The sequence below is a fragment of the Myotis daubentonii genome, chromosome 5, assembly GCF_963259705.1.
Source record: "Myotis daubentonii chromosome 5, mMyoDau2.1, whole genome shotgun sequence".
NCBI classification, from domain to species: Eukaryota; Metazoa; Chordata; class Mammalia; order Chiroptera; family Vespertilionidae; genus Myotis; species Myotis daubentonii.
The window spans coordinates 97,520,606-97,537,127 of NC_081844.1; the positions used below are offsets into that span (position 1 = coordinate 97,520,606).

The window sequence follows — 16,522 nt, forward strand, 5'->3', positions numbered from 1 at the left end:
AAAAAATCAATAAAATATATATATTAAAAAAAAAGAAGAAGAAGAAATATTTCCAGCAAGCTCAGGCTCTCTGGGTATGGCAGAAGCCATTTCAGATATTGCATCTCAAAGGCCAGATATATTACTTCTGCCTACCTAGGATTTTGTGTTAAAATGAGATAGTGTGTGTAAAGGCTATAATACAAACCTAGCACACAGTAGGATTCTCAACCAATGGTAGCTATTGTTATTTGTATTATTGTTATTTTTCCAGCCACTAATTTTTCAGGACTATTTATATCAGAAAAAAAAGTAATCAATTATACCAATTGGCAAGGAAAAGGTTAGAAGATTCACTGAGAGGTCAACTAGGAAAATCTTTACCTCAATAACCCAGATTCTGAGAAATCTGTTTTATGTTTTTATAATTACACATAACTCAACGATAACATTTATTAGGAGGTTTCTAGGTGCCAAAGTCCCATTGAATCCTAACAACAACTCAGTGGGGTAAATATCATTAAAATATCCATGCAACAGATAAACAGATCGAAGCTTAAATAAATGAAGTAACTTGCCCAAGGTCACAAAGCTAGGAAGCGCCAGAAACTAGAACTTGATCTGATGTTTCATAAGCTAGTTCCTTAGGTCTGACTAGCATCTCTCATACTGAATTTACAGTCTATATTCTCTCTCTCTCTCTCTCTCTCTCTCTCTCTCTCTCTCTCTCTCTCTCTCTCTCTCTCGTAACAGACTTGGTTATCATCATGGGATCAATAGCCTTTGCAGTCCTTAAAGACAATTATGGGATCAGGTCTTCCACTTTTCTTATTGGAAGATTTGAGATTCCAGCCTGACACATGCCCTCGAGCTCACTTGAGCTTCCCAGGGAGGACCCCACTCTAGAGAAGGGCCCATGTTGCACACACAGTCCAAAACAACTTCTGCCTCTGAATGCATATACCTAGCTGGCTAAGGTTTGCCCAGAAATTCCTGTAATTTTGTTTAGCTGAGAGGTCAGCCTACAGCCAAATTTGGGTAGTATTTGGGAGGTGAAAAGTATCGATTTTGAGTCAAACTGCCTCTGCCCTAATCCCATCTCTGGGTAATCGTGGACATGTAATTAATTTTATCCTCAGTTGCCTCACCTGCAAATTGAAGACAACAATGTCTTCCACAAAAGTGTTTTTGGAGGATTAAATGAGATGTTGTTTGTGAATTAGCACAATGCCTGATGCATGACTGCACTCAGTCAGTCACAGTTAGTTAAAATAGGGCCTGGGCAGAGACAGTGCCTACTTCTCAATGGGTAGCACTCCAAAAGGCAGGGTAGGTATTTGGAGGCCCCTCCAGGAACTTGTAATTCACAGCATGCAGCTAACTGCCATTATACCAGGCTGCTCCTATCTAGAAGTTTTCACAAAATCTTCTCCAAACTCCATCCCCAGGCACTTACCAGGACAGTCCCCCAAGAGGCAGAAAAACCAAGGCTTCTCCTTTTACACCCTTCATCTTTTCCAGGACTCCCAAATCTGCCAGTTTGGTGTCCAGTAAACATCTGTGAAACGCTGGGCATTTCCTGTCCCAGCATTCCTCAGTACACGAAGGAGATGGACAAAGAAAACTGCCTTTCTCACCCTCTGCCCTCTTTTTCCATGCCCGTGGGCCCCACAATAACGTACACACCAGTTCCCAAGCATATCCACCCCCATCCAGGGTCCTAGAGAAGGCACAAGTCACCCTCTGACATCACTTACTTGCCTTGCTCCCCAGGGCCCTAGTCTGTCCTCTCTGAAGCTGGGTTCTAACACTTTATCCAGATACCATTTTTAGATGCCCCCAAGGAAAAAGGTTCCACCACTTCCTGTAGACCTTACTGAACTTGGTGGCTGCCACAAGTGAAAATCCTCCAAAAGAGTTGGATGGTTTGGTTCAGAGGGCCACAAGAGAGGAAGAAGAGGAAGTATGGAGAAATTTGAGACCAGCGTCATGTATTTTGTTTCCTTATTTAACTTGCATCCGTGTTCAATGTCTCACACAATTCTCCATGCATCCTCAGATGCACATTCTGTTATTCATCCTAGACCACAAACTCCAAAAGGACATTCACTTTATTCAGTTCAAGTTCTACTGCATGATGAATGGGGAACAGTGGGTTAGTTCTGTTGCCCAAGACTGAAAGAGGTGACACCAAGATGCAATTAGCAGGAGAGAGGCCCATCAAACAAAAATAAGAAGTAACAGGGTGACTATCAAGTCATCAAGGGGCCTGTTAGGAACTTGGCAATGAGGAAGCCCCTGTCAGAAATTCAGGAAAAGGGTGGAGTAAAGCCATGTGCCCATAGCTTTCAGTAGGTTCTCAATAAGATCTAGAACCTAAAAAGGTAAAAAAAAACACTGGTAAGGAGTAGTCCTTTCCCTCATGAAATGTGGAGTGGGAGGGTTTAGATTAATGCATATAAAATCACAGAGGACATCAATATAATAACAGTAGCTATTTGGGGTTGAATGTTTTTTTATGAGCCAGATCCCAGCCTAAGCATTACAGGCTCCTTTAATTGTCACAATCACCTTGTATGTGCCTTATCTCAAGAAAATAGAATGCATTATCCCCAGGTCTGAAAGAGTTTATGTAGCTTGCCCATGATCATACATCTGGTCAACTAAAGCTATAATTCAAATGCAGAACCTGCTCCAGACTGTGGAAATGAGTGACAGCAAAAAAAGGGGGGAAAAATCACATTGGTGGAATCAAAATCCCAGGCTACTGACACTGGCTCTGCCTTAGGCAAATCCCTCCCCCTTTCTGAGCCTTTGTGTCCCCACATGTGAAATAAGAGGGATGGACTAGCACAGCGGTTCTCAACCTGTGGGTCGCAACCCCTTTGGGAGTCGAATGACCCTTTCACAGGGGTCGCCTAAGACCATCAGAAAACACATATATAATTACATATTGTTTTTGTGATTAATCACTATGCTTTAATTATGTTCAATTTGTAACAATGAAAATACATCCTGCATATCAGATATTTACATTATGATTCATAACAGTAGCAAAATTACAGTTATGAAGTAGCAACGAAAACAATTTTATGGTTGGGGGTCACCACAACATGAGGAATTATATTAAAGGGTCGCGGCATTAGGAAGGTTGAGAACCACTGGACTAGCCCAAAGTCAACGAAGGATTTCTATGAAGGGTTAGAGAACAAATACTTTAGGCTTTGCAGCGCATAGGGCCTCTGTTGCAGCCACTCAACTCTGTCATTGTAGCATGAAAAAGCACCCATAGACAATGTGCAAGCAAATGGGTGTGGTGTTCCAATAAAACTTTATTTACCAAAAAATAAATAAACAAACAAACAAACAGGCACAAGCCTGGATTTGTTCCAAGGACTATAGTTTGCTGAGCCCTAGACTAGACGGTCTCCAGGGTCTTTCTGATTCTGACATTTCTCAAGTCCATAATCCTAACTGCAGCAGTGTAGCCTTCAAAAGTCAGCTGTAAAGAGCCTATTGCCGTAAGTTTTGTTTTGTTATGTCTTACTTTAACCTTTAATGGTTTCAACGGTGTGATTAGAAAGTACATTCTGACAGTAGCAATACAGAGGCACCTCGGGAGAGCTTTAGCGCCAGTAAAATCTCCATCAGCTCCCTGCCCTCAGTCTTTGACATGGACAAAGACATCTGTCTCCTGGAGAGCATGCTGCAGGCACCACTGCCCACCCAGCTCCAAACCAGATCACAGCCTAGAGACCCTCCCTAGATCCATTTTGGGGTCACCATAGATTCCTGGGCAAAGTGATGGACAAAGTCCATGACCCTAAAGAGACAGCCAGAGTCATACAAGAAAACGGCGCACTCTCCCTCCTGGCCCTCGACTGTACAGCACCACGGGTTGGTGTGGGCAACCTATGTATCTTGTCCCACCCACCAGAGGAGCTTCTGGGGCCCAAGGGAGAAGAGACCCCTTCTCCAGCTCCTAAGTTAGCAGGTGTTTCACATTCCACACTCCTGTGCCCTCACACCCCAGACCTCCAACTCAGGGCTTTTCCCAAACTTGTGACGTGAATTCAGCCTTTGGAGGACTTGGCAATTAATGCTCACCAGCCTGCTGCAAAGGGATACTCCTGAGTTCTCCACCTTCCCAGGAAGGCTGTGCAATGAGAATTCCTGAGTTGAGGGAATCTGTGCTCAACAAAAATTGACAAATTGTCATTACCAGAGGGAACTGAAATCCCTCACGCCCGGGATCCTCTGACCTGCTGCCTTTGGAGGTAGAGGAAATGCCTGAAGTGTCCCCTGCCCAGGAGAAAGGGTGCTCCTCAGCCTCCCTTCAAGACCTCCGTGTAGCTGGAGCAGATGCCTCCTACCTCCTCTTTTTTCATTTTCAGCCTCATTCACTGAGTGCTTTGTAGTCCAGCTGTGCTGGCTAACCCCTGTGGCCTTGGGCAACCATTCTGAGACTCAGTTTCCTCATCTATAAATGTTGATAATAGCATCTACCTCATAATATTATTATGAGGATTAAATCAGATCATGGCCATAAGGCATTTGGGGCACAATGCCTATCACCTAGCCAACACTTAATAACCTTAGCTGATATTATTACTATTACTCTGTGCTGGGCACGTGACACACATTATTGCATTTAATCCTCACCTCAACCCTATGAGGCAGGGACTGTTTCGATCTTCATTTTACAGATGAGGCAAGCGGGGCTCCGAGTGATTAGATAGATGACTTGCCCAAGGACACACAGCTAATAAATTAGTAGAACTGGAACATAAATCTAGGTCTGTTGGATGCCAAAGTTCAGGCTCTTAATCACTTTACTCTCCTGCCCAAGGTCACATTAGTAGCTATTAAATGAGGGAGGCGGGATTAGATTCCAAGTCGGCTCTCAAATTCTCAGCAGACCGGGTGTTGGCCAGGAAGCCCGCCCTGAGCAGCTCCTCGTCAGGACCTTCTCGCCTGGCCAGCTCTGCCCTGCCGGCCGCTCCCTGACCTCTGCCTCGCTCAGGAACCTGATCACATTCTGTCTTCTGCTGTAATTTCCTTCAAGGCGAACACTGAACCTTCTGCTGCCTTTTTTTTTTTTAAAACTCAGTCTGGTGCAGAGAGAGGGATGAAGCTTTGGAGCCTGACAATAACGCTCTGAATACCAATGCTGCGTACTCACTGAATAAGCTTGGCCATGTCACAGAACCTCTCCCAGCCTCAGTTTCCTCATTTGTAAAATGGGGGTAATTCCTGCTTTGCCTTGTTGCGAAGATTTGCATAAATGCACACAGAGTACTACCTAGCACAGTGCCTGGCACATAGAAGGTACTCTGTGAAGGGTGCTCTTTCATCTTATTCATTGCCCATGGCACCTAGATCAGTGCTAAGCTATTGGTTTGATTTAATCTTTGATTCACCCATAGCACCTAGCATGGTGCCTGACACAGGGTAGATGCCCCTATATATAGCTGCTTGAATGCAAAACTGGAGAGAGCTGGAGAGGGAGAACCATGCAAAACTGCATGATCCCATGTGAGAGCTCTCCTCCCATAGACCCTCGAAGCAGATCTCTGAGTCTCCCATTGCCTTGGTCTCCCCAGAGGTCAAACTCAGTGGCAGCTTCACCTAGAGGGCTCCCAGGAATCGGAGTTTACAACATCAGAGGATTCTAATGTAATCACCGATAATGAAAAGGTTCTTCTTCCCCAAGCCTCGAGTGAGTCAGAGCTCTGTGCTTGGCTTTGCCCCAGGGAGTACCGAGAAAATAAAATAGCGTTTGTATCCTCATGACACCTAAACAAACGGTCAATTCCATCGGTCAGATATCAGCCAGGAGGGTTAAGAGGCATCTCCAAGGAAGAGAGGGGAGGAACAGCAAGGAAAGGACCATTAGCAAAGGTTGCTTTAGTGGGGTCCTGGTACATGGCTGCTATTAAAGCTAATACCGGTTTGCCTTATGGTGGGATTTTTGTTTTGTCTTCATGAAAGACACTGGTAAATGACAACATGTCTGAAATCTACAAGGATTTTGAACCTCTAGATGTGGCTCAATAATCTCATCCACATCCTGACACTTGAATGAAGACATAAGGTCTCATCTAGGTAACACACTTTTCTCTTTTCAAAATAAGTCTAAACCAACTCTGAATCTCAGATTTGCACTTTTTCTTTTCCTGGCCTTTTGCCACCACAGGAAAATATCTGATAGGCTGAGTTTTCGCACTGCAGCTGGTTACTGTGATTATGTAGACACAGCCTCTGTAAATCCAATGGTGTGTTGCTGGCTGTTCAATAGCTGGTGAGATTAGTGCCCAGGGAAGTGGGAAATGGGCCACCACTATCGAAATGTGGGCTCGGGGCTTGCTCTCCGTTCTGTCCCACTCTTCCTCTCCCACATCCCTGTCTGTGTTAATTGCCAGCTTCTGCCGATTTACTGGCATTCTCTTCCTCCTCCCACTCACCCTTGGGAATAAACCAGTTCAAGAGAAGCACCATCATTCTTGATCTAAAGAGGACCGAAAATGGTGGGAACTGAGTGTGTGACCATTGTGGATGGAAGGGAGAAAGGACAGCAAGGTTGCCTTCGGCGGTCACTTCATCCGGCAAGGGAAGCTGGTTACCTAGATCTAGGCCATCTGGCCCAACCCCTATCTTCAGACAGGCCACCCTAGACCAAGAACAATCTCCCGTCTTCATAAAGACCCTTGACAGAGAGTTGTCCCGGTCTCACACCCTGCTGTGTAAGTCATGAGTAGCTATCCTGTGTGGCTTCCCTCTGGAGCATAGGAAGGAGCGCAGCTCTGTGAGCCATGGAACCCCTGTTTGATAACCAGCTCTGCACCTGACTAGCATACTACTTGCGACTGGGCCACCTCCAAAATGAAAAACGGACAAGCGAGGGTTATAATAGTTCTTGCAGAATGAAGTCACTATAAATCTGTGAATCTCTTATTTTAAAATATCAAAAAACAACTTAAGCCAGTTTAATTAAAATAGGAAATAAATCAGTTTTCAGAGCTGTCTTTACCTCAGATATCTTAATCCAGTGGTTCTCAACCTGTGGGTCGCAACCCCTTTGGGGGTCAAACGACCCTTTCACAGGGGTCGCCTAAGACCATCAGAAAACACATATATAATTACATATTATTTTTGTGATTAATCACTACGCTTTAATTATGTTCAATTTGTAACAATGAAAATACATCCTGCATATCAGATATTTACATTATGATTCATAACAGTAGCAAAATTACAGTTATGAAGTAGCAACAAAAATAATTTTATGGTTGGGGGTCACCACAACATGAGGAACTGTATTAAAGGGTCGCGGCATTAGGAAGATTGAGAACCACTCTCTTAATCTCACGGAATCCCTTGAAATTGTGTGTTTTGTGCATTTGGGAGTGCATTTTGGTGGGAAAAGATTAAAACCTTAGATATATAATAACCACCTACCCCCCCAAAAAATAAATATATGTATAAGATAAATAAAAAGAAATTCAGAACCTTTCTCTAGGTTGAGGATCCTAAATGTCAATCACCCTGAGTGATTTCCTTGTTCCCTAGCCTTGAATATCAGGTTATAGTGACAGTGGGAAGCCCTAGATGCAGGCTTGTGGACAGGAGTAAAAGAAAGCATGAGGCTTTATTTTTCAATCTCCAGCTGTGTGACTGCTCATTAATCTGCTACATGTGTACTGGTCATGTGACCTCAGAATATACAAACACTCTCTAAATCATGGTTTTCTCACCAGTCAATGGAGAATGGTTATACTTCTCTCAAAGGGTTGTTGTGAAGAATAAAGGAAAATTAGTAAATGCTTGGCTATCGGTAAGAGTTCAATAAATGTGGGTTCCCTCCCAGCATGAGTAGCTCAGGGTCCCAAAATTGACTACTGTGCCTTCTATAACAATCAATCCACCCCCTATTTCAAATTTACATTGGTACAGTCCTGTGAAAAACCATATGGAAGTGCCTCAAAAAATTAAAAACAGAATTACCATATGATCCAACAATCCCACTTGTGGGTATATGTCCAAAACAAATGAAAATAGGAACTCAGAGAGAGCTGTACTCCATGTTCATTGCATCATTATTCACAATAGCCAAGATATGGAAACAACCTAAGTGTTCATCAACTAATGGATGGATAAAGAAGATGTGGTGTATATATACTGTGAAATTTCATTCAGCCATGAAAGAAGGAGACCCTGCCATTTGCAACAACATAGATGAAACTTGAGGGCATTATGCTAAATAAATTAAGTTAGACCCCAAAAGAGACATGCTGATGATATCACCTACATGTAGAATCTAAAAAAGCTGAGCTCATAGAAACAGAGAATTGAGTGGTGGTTACCAGGGGTTGGGAGAGTAGAATGGGAAGATGTTAGTCAAAGGGTACAAACTTCCAGTTATAAGATGAATAATATCTGGGGATCCAATGTACAGCATGGTGATTATAGTTAATAATATTGTACTATATACTTGCAAGCTGCTAGGAGAGTAGATCTTAAAAGTTCTCACCACAAAAAGAAATGGTAATTATGTGATGTGATGGAGGTGTTAGCTAACACTGTGATGGCAATCATTTTGTAATTTATAAGTATATCAAATCAACATGTTATGTACCTTAAATTTACACAATGTTATATGTCAATTATATCTCAATAAATTTTGAGGGGAAAAAGCCACCCCCTTCTTTGCTTCTGGGAGAAAGGTGTGACACCGCAGCTAAGTGTCAACTTGGCATAGACTCAGCATTGGGTTCAGTTCCCAGCTTCTCTGCTTGATGGCTGTGTGGACTTGGGCAGAGTTAAACTTTACTGTATCTTGATGTCCCATTCACAAAATGGAAAGGATAATGCGAATAGTCCTTTCATATGCAAAGAGTACTTAGCATACTGATTGGGACATACCAAGTATTGGATAATTGTTAATTAGCATAAGGCTCTCCCTCAGCATCTTTGGCCTCATCCCGTCTCTCCTAAGTACCATTCGCCCACCTTTGGGAGTGTGTCCCTATAGCTGAATGTCCAACATGGATAATGGGCCGAAAGGGGGGGGGGGACCAACAACTAGATTCCCCAAGTCCTGTCCCCCGATGCCAAGAGGTCTCTAACCCCCACCATCTCCATCCTCACCCCCGGATAGCCCACTAGCTTGTTCCTCATTTCTTTCAGGTCTTGACTCAAATACCATTTCAGTGACATCCTGAGCACCCATTCAGAATTTCAAATGCCACCCCCCTACACACACCCCATTCCATTTCCCCCCTCCTTGCCATATTTTCTCCATGATATCTGTCAGCATAGGACACCCCTCACAATTTCCTTATTTTTTTAATGACTGTCTCCTCCCACTAGAATGTAAGCTCCTGGAGGGCAGGGGTCTTTGTCTATTGGTTCAATTGCTATGTCCACAGCACCTAGAACAGAACCCAGGGCAGGCCAAGGGCACTTAGTTAACAATCTGTTGAATGAAGGAGTGAGTGTCTGAGTGAATAAGTGAATGAATGGATGGATGGATGAATGAATGAAGAGAAGCCTTTTTATTTTTATGGAGAGGTAAAGGATGGAGGTTGGTCTCAGATCTGACTCAAGTCCTTCCCACCTGCCTAACCTAGGCATTCTTCCTCTTTTAGGTGTCACACAAGTTGCATAGTCCCCCTAATTCTGGGGGTTGACGCCAGATGCCATCCTATTAGAGGTAAGCACCCCCACCGCACTTTTTTAAATGAGGAGTAAATAGGAGGGGAAAGAACCTCTCCGGGCCACCTCGGGTTGGGGGCGTGGGGGGATTCCCACGCTCAAGTCGTGCTTTTTGCCCACCCCCTCATCCCCACCCCCACTCGCACACATCAGGCTTGCCGTGGGAGGCGTGGGGGTGGGGGGAGGGGGGCGGCACAGCTAGCTAACCAGGGTGGCGGCGTCGGGGCTGCGGGCGCCTTCGCTGGACCCGCATTGCCCCCTAGTGCCGCGCGGAGTCAGGGCGCCGGGCTCCCCCGCCTGATGTCACCAGCGTGCAGTCAGCCCAGAGGCGGCTCATTGAAAGCGGACCCTCCTCGGTGCTGGCTGGGCGGAGACGCTGCTGCCCGCAGACCCGCAGCGGGCGAGCCCGCCAGGAGCCCGGCGCCCCCCGCCCGCACCCCACCTCCAGCTGCTCTGCTCCCTCGTGAGCCGGCCGGCGCGCCTGACGTGGACCATTAACTTGGAGCTGCCGCCTCTCCCCTCTCTCCTCCTCCCTCTGACAGGCACAGGCGAGCGAACGAGCAGCGCGGTGCAGGAGACGCACTGCCGGCCGCTGGGGAGATGCCTCCTCGCCAGGAGGGCGCCTCTGGGAAGAAGCCCACCGTGGGGGAGGCAAAGTTTCAGGGCAGCTGAGGAGCCTTCCCCGCAGCCCTTCCAGCCCTGTCCACCCGCTGGCTATGGAGGGCGGACTCTAAGATGAATCCCGACCTGGACACCGGCCACAACACATCAGCACCTGCCCACTGGGGAGAGTTGAAAAATGCCAACTTCACTGGCCCCAACCAGACCTCCAACAACTCCAGACTGCCCCAGCTGGACATCACCAGGGCCATCTCCGTGGGCATGGTGCTGGGCGCCTTCATCATCTTTGCCATCGTAGGCAACATCTTAGTCATCTTGTCTGTGGCCTGCAACCGTCACCTGCGGACACCCACCAACTACTTCATCGTCAACCTGGCCATCGCCGACCTGCTGCTAAGCTTCACCGTGCTGCCCTTCTCGGCTGCCCTGGAGGTGCTGGGCTACTGGGTGCTGGGCCGGATCTTCTGCGACATCTGGGCCGCCGTGGACGTCCTGTGCTGCACCGCCTCCATCCTGAGCCTGTGCGCCATCTCCATCGATCGCTACATCGGGGTGCGCCATTCTCTGCAGTACCCCACGCTTGTCACCCGGAGGAAGGCCATCTTGGCGCTCCTGGGTGTCTGGGTCTTGTCCACAGTCATCTCCATCGGGCCTCTGCTTGGGTGGAAGGAGCCAGCACCCAACGATGACAAGGAGTGCGGGGTCACCGAAGAGCCCTTCTACGCCCTCTTCTCCTCGCTGGGCTCCTTCTACATCCCTCTGGCGGTCATTCTGGTCATGTACTGCCGCGTCTACATAGTCGCCAAGAGGACCACCAAGAACCTGGAGGCCGGAGTCATGAGGGAGATGTCCAACTCCAAGGAGCTGACCCTGAGGATCCACTCCAAGAACTTTCACGAGGACACCCTCAGCAGTACCAAGGCCAAGGGCCACAACCCCAGGAGTTCCATCGCTGTCAAACTGTTTAAGTTCTCCCGGGAAAAGAAAGCAGCCAAGACCTTGGGCATAGTGGTCGGGATGTTCATCTTGTGTTGGCTACCCTTCTTCATCGCTCTACCGCTTGGTAAGTGGGGGCTCGGTGGAGGGGCCGTGGGCATTTTCCAATCTCGGCTTTACTGATGAGCTTACGGTAAAGTTTTTTTTCTGTGTTTTTTCGGTGTGTTTTTTAGTGTGTGTTTTTTTCAGTTTGTGTGTGTTTGGAGATTAGAGAATACTGTTTGTTCTGCAAAGGCTTTGCAGATTGGATAGCTGGCTAAGAACCAACTCAGGTGTTAGTAGAACACGCTAAGTCGCTTGAAATAGAACCACAGGAGGAAAATCTGGTATGCAGAATAATTCATTCAGCAGCCTCAGTTTAATAATTAAAAAGGCCACTGGACTTGAACATCACACCAGCGTTATTTCAGTAGTAATCATGTGTCAGCTAAGGCAGCCTCACGAATGCAGCATACAAAGTAGTTTGTAGTTACCGCAGACGCGGCACTGGAGAGCAGGGAGACAGCTCGTACACAGAAAGGCGGTTTCATTCAGCATTTCCAGGGCTCTTTGCAGAGATCCCCACGCTGCTCAAGAGCTTTGCAGAGACTGCGTGCTCCCCTCCTCCCTGCAAGGCTTGCTATCACCTCAGTGCACTCCCTTCATTATGAGTTAATAAGAGCATTTTACAATCACACAGCTCCAACTTGCCTTTAAGTTATCTAAAGCCTGAGATTTGAAAGAGAAGGGAGATGACCTGAGGATCACATATTCTCAGTTTTCACCAAAAAATGTTCCTAACTCTGGTGATTTATGAAATGACCAGAATTAAATTATAGTCGCCCCTCACCATTAGCTGCCAGACACCAAATCCTGCTAGGATGAAATTGAGTCCTTCCCCTCCTATAAAAACATGTCCATCTTTTTTTTTCTTTTTTTGGTTGGTGGTCCTACTGAGTTATTCAAAGGCTACCTGACTGATTTCTTCTAAGGAAGAAGAGGTCTGGTTAAGAGGCAAACCTAGAGGATAGTGTGACATGCTGTCCACACTGGCTGGGAAACACTTGTCCCTCCTCTGAGGCACTGATCTGCTTTGATTTCTTCTATCTCTGGGGGACGCTCCAGAAAAATGAATGGAGGGAGGCGATCACGGCAAAGTCATGTGCCGTGGTATCAGAAAACGTAGCAGCTGCTGTATGACATGGACCACACATGCCTGCAGTCACACCAGGGGCTCAGTTAGAACCCTACATGACCAAATTCCACCAGAAACTACAATTCTGAAGACATGCTGCTTTAAGAGAAAGAGGCAAATGGAAAGAAAGCAAACTGGTATCAGGAGTTTCCCTTTAAAAAAGATAAAGGAAAAAGGCTGTTTCATCTACTCTCCACGTTGTCATTTCTAAAGCCCGGCTAATGCCCGTCATGAATGGTTTCAGTGTGTTAAGTGGAAAGAGTTAAGCTCCGCCCGCCCCAACCCTGAGTGATCACATCCCACTGCAGAGAAGCTTTCTTTTCTTTCCCAAGGTCTCAAGGTCCCTTTGCAGGCTTGTCAGGTTAAAGTGGATGACAGTTCACACTGCATTGAGCCATCCAAAGCTCCTAATTGTATGTGGAAGTGATTTGGCCTCGGATCATTCACTAAGTGACCTTGGGCAAAGACAGCTCTTCTGCGAGCCTCAGTTTCTTCATCTGCAAAATGACCTGTTTACAGTTTGCTCCGTGGGGTTTACACTAATGCATGGAAAGGATTTAATGCAGTGTCTGGTGCACAGCAAATGCTCAAGGAAAGTTAGCTATTAGTACTACAAACCTAACCCGAGTCACCCCTCAGCTATAACTGTGTATTTCCTCCTTCTCTACTCATTTGCCAATCCCCACACCTGTTACTAAAGGCTCAGAAGAGAACTGGGCCTTTCTTCCTTCTGCTCCTGCCCACTGGCAGGCAGAGGCTATGACCAGAGTATCCTCAGGAAGGAGCAGGCCCCCGCAGGATGCAGGGATGGATCAAAGGGGCAGGCGCTCACAGTAGGGGGCAAGGGAAACAGCTCCAAATAGGTGAAGAGGCTGCCAGCATGTTGGAATGCTCTGGGAGTCAGGAGGAGTCTAGTTTTTCATGCTTTGCTCTGAGGATCAGGAGCCATCTAGTTTTCATGTGAGCTTTGCCATCAATTAGATCTGTGACCTTAGGCTTGTCGCTTTACCTCTGTGGGCTTCAGGGCTCACTTTCAAAGAACCACGGGGTTCTAGACGAAGGGCTCGCAAACTTTAATAAGGACCAGAATCATCTGTGGAACCTGATAAAACATTCAGCTTCTTAAGCCTAACCCACAGACACTCTGACTCAGTAGATCAGATGGATCCCAGGAGTCCACGTGGTGATTCTGAAAAGGTGGCCTGCTGATCAGGCTTGGAGAGCCACTGCTGGGGCCCTTGTCCAGCCTGCTGGAGGCCATGGTTTTACACAGTGTAAAGTCTCGTCATTCCCCAGCCACACGGTGATGCAGGATGATGTGGCTTCTCTCTGGGCCCTGCTCTTCAGGACCACCCTCAGTTTCTTCTCACTCCCGCCCTCCCCACTTTCCCCCTTTCTGTTGATGCCTTTCTGAGACCTTATGGCCATAACAGTTTCCACATCACAGAAAGTGAGACCATAATGCTCTCAAAGCTCCTTTCTCCTATCCTTGCCATGAAAACTTTCTGCCCATCCATGCCATTATCTCCCAGAGATGTCCCAGTGAGCTTCCCCTGAACTGACCCCACCCACATCCTCTCCCCTGGCCCCCTCGCCTTAGCAGATGAGGAATATGGACTCCAGGCTTTGGGTTTGGAAGGTACACAAGAGCTTCAAATAGAGAAGGTGCTTAATTAACATGTTCTTAATAATTCAGCAAGAGCATCCAAGCAAACCCTAGATGTGGGTTTCTACTTCCTCTGAGTTCAAATAAAACCCAAATAAGAGTAGCATGATGTGGAACAATAACTCCTTTGGAATCTGAAGAAGGTTCCAAATTCTAAATTTTCCATGAAAGGCTTTCTACTCATAAGGAGAGAAAGCAGATCTGAGAAGACAGTGGTTGGCAAACACAAGTGCAGGTAGGAGTAACTTCCAATTGGCGATAGGAGCCTGGATGGCAGGAGATTTCCATAGCTGTGTTTGTCTTCTCCGTGGGAGAAGAGGGTTGCTATTCCTCTTGGGAAAGAGGGAAAATAGCCATGCCCCCTGCAGAGTCCTAGTTAGGAGCCCCATTTGTTTACCTTCCTCCCTTATTTTTATTTTTGGAAGCAGGGTTGGGCTGCCTCTCATCTCCTGCGGAGCCCTCCCCACCTGTAACACCCTCCAACCTCCCCACCCTTTCCCTGTGGCCTCAGACCAAGTAGGGCCAGGGACCAGCTCTCACTTACTCTGGAGCAGGGATGGACTCCACCAAACAAGGACCTCTTTATTTGATCCCTGGAATCAGGCCATGGAGGGACAGGAAATAATTGGAATATAATAGAACAGCATTTCTACTCATTTGGGTCATGTGCAAGATGTCCAAGGAATCTTCACCTGCCCAGTATTATAATGAAGGTCAGCTCCCACCTGCCTGGGGAAGGCCTGGTCAGGGTCTCAAGAAGTGACTGGGCTATTGAGGGAAGTGCATTGCATTGGGGGGAAGGCTGGGATGGGGAGTGGGTAGCAGGAAGTGCTGGGCAGCCAACTAGTAGCTGGGCTTAGTGTGTTGTTTAGAAAACACTGGAACCTTGCCTTGCTCCAAATCTTTCTTCCATCTTTTAAAAAGCTGAAAGGCCCCAGGAAGCCCTTATTGAACTAACCGCTTTCCCCTCCAAATAAATGAAGGTTCATTTCAAAGAAGCAGTTGTGTTCTCTACAGTACTGGAACCAAATAGGAATTCCTCTCGCCATTGATTTGTTTCTCCAGTCCTCTCATTCCAAATGGGGCTGATGAATCCACACCTCCCACAGGAGTATAAGGGGGGGTGAGGGTCTCAGAGGTGACTCAGGACAGAGCCACCCCCCCACCCCCCCTCCACACACACACACACACACACTAATCCTCCAGCTCAGAGGTTTCAAAGCACAAGGATTTGAGTTGCTCACAAGAAAAGCAGTTGATTTGAGTTAGGAGAAATTTTCACACACAGGAACCCTTCCTGCAAGAGGGAAATCCTACAGAAGGAAAATACATTTGACCATTAATGAAATCATTAATAAAGACTTTCTAAAGCACCTACTAGGTATCAAACACTATATTAATTACTGGGTTGTTGGGCCAAAAATAAACATGGCTCCTGCCTGCAGGAGGCTTATAGCCTAGTGAGATCATACTAACATGGGACACATCTTATAAGCCAGACATTCTGCTAGGCCCTCAACAGACATTATCTCATTAATCCTGATTGGGGAGAGTAATTTCTCCCTCTCTACAGAGGAACATACTGAAGCTCAGAGAGGTTAGTCTTCCTGCTCAGGGTCACACAGCAAGTAACTGATGATGCCAAGAGTTGAATCCAGGTCTCTCAGAGCAGGCACATACCTGTTCCACTGTACCCAGATGTCTGGCCTTTCTGCTCTGTGGTTCCAACCTACTCTCATAGCAATTGGTCTCCAGGAAACCCAGAGCCACCTGTCAAAAGTGGGTTCTTGTACTTCTGTACAAAGCCCTGCCTTTCTCCTACTCCCCACTCACTCCTGAAAAAGGATGCACCCATAAAATGTTAGGGAAGTTTATCCAACATTCTAGAGTACCTAGCTAGATTTTCTGCACACCTCCTGCACTATATAGGATGTGAGTGTCTCAAGGTTGGGCCTTTCATCACCCCAGCCCAAAGGAAAAAGTGGGGCCTTGCTCTTCCTCTAGGGTTCTAGCTCTACATATTTAATCATCCATCCATTCATTCATTCATTTCACTGCCTAAGTATATATTTATTGCATGCCCACTATTGTGATAAGTGACTTAAAGAACGGGGGTGAGATGCTATTAGAAGTCTATACTGGGAATCAGTATATCATAGGGGTCCCTGAGTGACATTTAGGGAGAATCCTGGACAGTTTCGAGGAGCTAATTCAGTGAAGGGGGGAGGGGACAGGTAGAAGGGGAGGAGTGTAGGCAGAAGGAAGGGCACACCTGTAATTCCTGAGGTAGGAGTTGGTAGGAAAATAACAGAGCCCAGAGAATGGAGGGGAGGCGGGTGCAATTGGAGGCTGGAGGTGTGAGCAGAGGCCAG

General features: G+C 46.7%; 2 protein-coding genes across 4 annotated transcripts in view; both read left to right on the forward strand.

Moving 5' to 3' along the window:
- Positions 1-16,522, forward strand: part of PTTG1 (PTTG1 regulator of sister chromatid separation, securin) — a 373,674-nt gene that overhangs the window by 10,866 nt on the left and 346,286 nt on the right. The window lies entirely within an intron of this gene.
- The window catches only part of ADRA1B (adrenoceptor alpha 1B), a 49,220-nt gene continuing 42,218 nt past the window's right edge, over positions 9,521-16,522 (forward strand). Inside the window, exons 1-2 of one of the 2 annotated variants that reach the window (XM_059699080.1) lie at positions 9,521-9,691; positions 10,236-11,377. In XM_059699080.1, the coding sequence (XP_059555063.1) occupies positions 10,429-11,377 (949 nt within the window). In that variant the 5' untranslated portion in view covers positions 9,521-9,691; positions 10,236-10,428. Of the gene's footprint in view, positions 9,692-9,953; positions 11,378-16,522 lie in introns of those variants that run through there. The other variant, XM_059699079.1, reaches the window with a different exon arrangement.